This window comes from Anomalospiza imberbis, unplaced genomic scaffold (genome assembly GCF_031753505.1).
Source record: "Anomalospiza imberbis isolate Cuckoo-Finch-1a 21T00152 unplaced genomic scaffold, ASM3175350v1 scaffold_53, whole genome shotgun sequence".
NCBI classification, from domain to species: domain Eukaryota; kingdom Metazoa; phylum Chordata; class Aves; order Passeriformes; family Viduidae; genus Anomalospiza; species Anomalospiza imberbis.
Genome location: NW_027100141.1, coordinates 9,990 through 15,361, shown reverse-complemented (window position 1 = coordinate 15,361; position 5,372 = coordinate 9,990). Strand labels below are relative to the sequence as shown.

The 5,372-nt window shown below is 53.4% G+C and overlaps 1 protein-coding gene across 1 annotated transcript; it reads right to left on the bottom strand.

Annotated features, from left to right (window-relative positions):
- Positions 1 to 490: 490 nt before the first annotated feature.
- Positions 491 to 1,558, bottom strand: LOC137467190 (olfactory receptor 14J1-like). Its single transcript, XM_068178729.1, has one exon. It carries the CDS (start codon positions 1,458 to 1,460, stop codon positions 504 to 506), a length of 957 nt encoding a protein of 318 aa, XP_068034830.1. The 5' UTR covers positions 1,461 to 1,558; the 3' UTR covers positions 491 to 503.
- Positions 1,559 to 5,372: the final 3,814 nt, after the last annotated feature.

The following is a 5,372-nucleotide window of genomic DNA, read 5'->3' as shown; positions in this document are numbered from 1 at the left end:
CATTGCTGATGGGGCTGCTGTGCTGGAGCCCAGCTGTGTCCCAGCAGCGCCCATGCCCTGTCCCTGCCTTTGCTCACAGCACGGACACGCAGCAGGACAGTGACCAAGCTGCCAGAGCACTGCAGCATTGCAGCCACAGCAGGGCTGGGAAGGAGAGGGTGGAGTTGGGAAGAGCAGCTCTGAAAGGACCAATCCCTGCTTCTCCCTGGCAGTGCTGCTCTGCGGGGACTCTTTTCCCCTTCCCCCCTCTAACTTCATGCAGGTCTCAGAGTTGGGATCCCAGATAAAACAGGCACTGGAAGGTAGAATATTTTGTTCAAATGTAGTGATAGCACAAACCCTGCTTTACAGAGCTTATGGGTCAAATCCAAGAGGCAGACTGTGAATTAGATGGGAGGATAAAAAATTTAATTGAGGGTAATTTTATAACAGAAAAACCCACTGAACATTACCCAAAAACCTGGGCACACCTGTTGAGCCTCTTATGAGTTCCATTCAGAAAGCTATGCAGAAGAAAATAGGCAATTAGTTGTTTCAGAAAAGCATCCAGTCATCATTTTCCTCAGTGCATCCTTGAGCTCCTGGTTCCTCAGGCTGTAGATGAGGGGGTTCAGGGCTGGAGGCACCACCGAGTACAGAACTGACACTGCCAGATCCAGGGATGGGGAGGAGAGGGAAGGGGGCTTCAGGTAGGCAAAGGCTGCAGTGCTGATAAACAGGGAGAGCACGGCAAGATGAGGGAGGCAGGTGGAAAAGGCTTTGTGCCGTCCCTGCTCAGAGGGGATCCTCAGCACAGCCCTGAAGATCTGCACGTAGGACAAAACCATGAACACAAAACAGCCAAATGATAAAAAGGCACTAACAGCAAGGACCCCAAGTTCCCTGAGGTAGAAGTGTGAGCAGGAGAGCTTGAGGATCTGGGGAACATCACAGAAGAACTGGCCCATGACATTGCCATGGCACAGGGGCAGGGAAAATGTATTGGCCGTGTGCAGCAGAGCATTGAGAAAGGCACTGGCCCAGGCAGCTGCTGCCATGTGGGCACAAGCTCTGCTGCCCAGGAGGGTCCCGTAGTGCAGGGGTTTGCAGATGGACACGTAGCGGTCATAGCACATGACTGTGAGAAAAGAAACCTCTGCTGAAATGAAAAAGATAAACAGAAACAGCTGAGCAGCACATCCTTTGTAGGAGATGGTCCTGGAGTTCCAGAGGGAATTGTGCATGGCTTTGGGCACAGTGGTGCAGATGGAGCCCAGGTCGCTGAGGGCCAGGTTGAGCAGGAAGAAGAACATGGGCGTGTGCAGGTGGTGGCCACAGGCTACGGCACTGATGATGAGGCCGTTGCCCAGGAGGGCAGCCAGGGAGATGCCCAGGAAGAGGCAGAAGTGTAGGAGCTGCAGCTGCCACGTGTCTGCCAGTGCCAGCAGGAGGAAGTGGCTGATGGAGCTGCTGTTGGACATTGGCTGTGGCTGCACATGGGGACCTGTTCATGGAGAAAGGACAGTGACAAGTCAGGAGAGGCTGCTTTGAGCCAAATCTGGGCCATCCCCTGTAGACTGTCCTGCTGGGACTCACCCACCCTTATTCATGCTCTGGGAAAACCTTCACACAGGTCCCTGCCTGTGCTCCAGTTTTGCTGGCTGAATGTGCCGGGAGCAACCAGGGCTGTGCATGGAGGCTCTTGCAGAGCCATTCCTGCCCCACTGCCCTAGATTTGTGGCCCTGTGGCAGAGGGACAAGGCCGGATATTCAGGAGTTGTCAGGGAAATCACTCCTAACACAGAAAGGGTTGGTACCACCTGCACTCACACTTCTAAGGGAAATAGATGGTAGGAGTTGGTTTTTGGAATTGTCTTCCTACCCACACATCATTCCTGGCTCTCTGAGGTCAGAAATCCCCAGCATTCCTGATGCACTCAGAGTTTGCCACTGAGAAATGTGAGAGGCATAGGATTCCCTGTGGCTGAGGGAAGGTGAGGGGCTGGATGGGCTTGTTCCCCCAGCACTGCTCTGTTCAGCCCCCTCTGCTTCCCTGAGCATCTCCCTGGGCCTGGACATTCCCTCCTGAGAGGTGCCTTGTCCCTGCCAGCGCTCACAGAGCCCATCCCACCCTGGGTGCCCTCGGCCCGGCCCTACAGAAACCTGCCTGTGTGCAGGGCCCTGGCTGGGGCAGGGTCTGTGTGCAGCTGGGCGAGGGCAGCTCAGGAGAGCCCTGCTGGGCCCTGCAAAGGTGATGCTGCTGCTGTCCAGGGCTGAGGAGTGGCTGAAGGCCCTTTGGGAGGCTGCCAGCAGAGAGACTGACCACCCAAAGTCACAGTTCTGGAGTCTCTGTAAATGTTCACACATTCCTTTGATGATCCTGCATGTCCCTTTCAACTCAGATTTTTCTGTCATTTTGAGATTACAATTCTTGCTCTGCTTCTCTCATCCCCCTGTAGTTTATAATCAGAAGAGAAAAAAATCCCTTGCAACAGTGTTAGACCAGTAAAGTAAAAACCAGACCTTTATTGGAAGTTTCCAGGTGTCCCAGTGGGGATGGGGCACAACCAGCCCTCGATTTCAACAATTTATTAAGTTTAATTAATCAGGATAATTTACAGGAACATCCAATAAGAGAGTCAATTGCCCCAGTTACACACCCCTGGCTCAACCCAATGGATTAGGTCCAAGGAATTCTTTGCCCCAGTTTTTGTTATCACTGCTCACATTCAAAAACCAAGCCCTGGGCTGCAGGACCCTGCTCTGCAGGACAGCCCTGGGCACCCCTGGCTGCTCTGCACAAGAGATGATCAGAGAATGTACTCACAGGGTCTGTGGGCAGTGGGATGTTCCAGCTGTAGGAGATCACTCCAGGAGCTGCAGCTGCATTGTCCTGCAGCCAGAGGTTCCTGTGCCAAGGGCTGCCAGGGATTCTGCCCCAGGCACTTCTCAGCACCTTCCCAGCCCTGACTGATGGAAGCTCTCTGTGCCTCTGTGCTGTGCCCGGGCTGGCTGCAGGCAGTGCCCCAGCCCTGCTGGGCTGGGAGAAGAGCTGCTCATCCAGAGAAATGTGCTTTTGAAGCTCTCCTTGGTTGCCAGGCTCACCCTCTGTGCCAGGAGCCCGGCCCAGCTCAGCAGCACAGACACAGCACAAGGACTTTAATGACCCTCTGGGGCTTTGTGCTCAGGCCCTGAACATCAGGCCCTGAGAGGAAGCTGCAGAAACCTCTCCAGAACTCCAAGTCAGAATCCAGCTCCAAAGTTTCTCTGACTTTTAATGGGTCCCACTGGGGGACACGACTGAGAAAGTGTCCCCAGGCCCCAGGCAGAGCAGAGAACTGGAGGCACTGATGACAGGTGGGAACAAAGAGAAGCCAAGTCCTGGTGCTCTGGGGCACAGCAGGGTCTGTGCCACCAAGGGCTGTCAGGAGACACCTTGTCCTGAGGCACTGGGGCCTCCTGGAAAAGCTCCAGCCATGAAGTTTTTGTGCCATCCTGGCCTCCTGTTCTCTCCTCCAAGGAGTCCATGAGGAGCCTGTGTTGGGGATGGACCTCAGTGGGTCCCATTTATGCTTTGAGACACTTTGGGGTTTTCTTCTGACTTTGACTCCTGAAAAGGTTTGTGCAATCTCCTCTCGGGCCCTGAGGTTCCAGGGCTCAGCTCCAAATGCACCACTGGGCTCATGAGGATCAAACAAATCCTGAGAAACCATGGCTGTGCCTTGATTTCCCTCTTGTCTGAGGCAGTTCATCAGGAAGATTTTTGCTTCGCCAATTTGAGATTTCTTGGCCAATGTTTTTTTTGAGATTTCTCGGCCAATGTGTTAATTAGTGTGGTGGGTTCAGTGTTGGCTAATTACCAGGGCACTCACTAGAATATACTTACTAATTTCTTGCTCTGAGATAGGATTAGGAGAATGGCAAAGTGGGCTCAAAACTTAGGGTATAAAGAAAAGTTTATTAATAGTCACTAAAATAAAGAGTAATAAGAATCAGAACAAAACTTTCAGAACACTTCCTCTCTCCATACAACCTGACAATGAAAAGAGACAAAACCAAAAATTTCAGTCAGTTTTCTACCTATAGAATAGTCTTTCTTCAGTTGACTTAGAAAGAGAAGTTCCTCTTGTAAATGTTATGGAGACTTCTCCACAAGAAAACAGTTATCTCATGGCTTTTCATTTCCATGAATAGCAGCTGCCTAGGAAAAATCTGTAATTGTGAAGTCCCTCCCATTTTTTCACAGCTTTTCCCACAGCTGTGTTTATCAGCCATGCCAGCTTATGGGGTATTAGTTTGAAGATGAGCTATTTAAGAGCAAAGGTTCTCTTCATCTATTTCTGAAATCATCTTCATCTCTGGAAAAAGAGGTCTTCTTCTTCTCTCCCTGGGGGCATAGGTTGTCATCACTCTGCTCTCTTTTATTGTTCAAACTTCTCATGGGATCACAGCTACTGCAACATTTCCTTACATTAGCATGGAGGCCTTTGCTGAAACAAGTCACCTCCAAATGGTTTTCAATGTGTTATAGGGAAAAAGAGAGTCTGATGTATCAATTACATCCTTCTCCATAGCTTTACCAGAGGATTTCAGCCCCAAGATCAAGGCATCTCCTCATCCCTCCCATCTGGGACTCAACTTCCTCTTCACTGACCTCGGTGTCTTCATGTTGCTCCTGTGTGTGCCTGCACTTTGTCCTTTTCTCTCACTCGAGGGAGGATGGAAGCACTGGAAGAGTCAATATCTCAGCCGGGGCCTGCAGATGGTTCCGTGACTCCGGCCGGGCTCGGTACTTGCGGCCGGAGCTGTTTTACCATGGAGGTTCCTGCAGCGGCTGCGCTGGGGCTGTGTCAGGCTGGGCCGCGCTGGGGCAGGGCCAGGATCTCAGCAGCCAGGCCAGAGCACAGCAGCAGCACGGCCGGGGCCCATGGCTTCTCCTCCCCCTGCCCGCTGGTTGCGGGCGAACCCCAAGGGCGGCAGAACCTTGGCCGAGCCGGCCCGGCCCGGGGCTGCTCCTGGGGCCCGGCGGATCCTGGCTGGGCCCGGGCTGGCGGCGGGGCAGGGCTCGGTAGCGGCCAGATGTCAGCAACCGCAGCCACGGCCCGGCCCGGCCTCGGCCCCGCGGCCTCCCCTGCCCTGCCCGGCAGCCGATGGGGCCTGGCGGCTCCCTGGGAAGGGGCCCGGCCCCACGGCAGGAGCCGCCCGGCCTGGCCTGGCTGAGACGGGGCTGGGCCGGCCTGGTCACCTCTTTGCTGGCCAGAAGGGAAACAGACCCAGCCAGGCTTCTCCATCTTTAACTTGTGTCTTCACAGAGGCGTGTGCAGTTTCCTTAGTGGTTTAACAGATTGTCAGCTCTCAAAGCTAATTACTGATTGTTTTTTTGTCAGACACCA

Bases quoted from the DNA above. Each gene is read 5' to 3' on its own strand.
- LOC137467190 (XM_068178729.1), bottom strand. From the start codon at position 1,460: ATGTCCAACAGCAGCTCCATCAGCCACTTCCTCCTGCTGGCACTGGCA.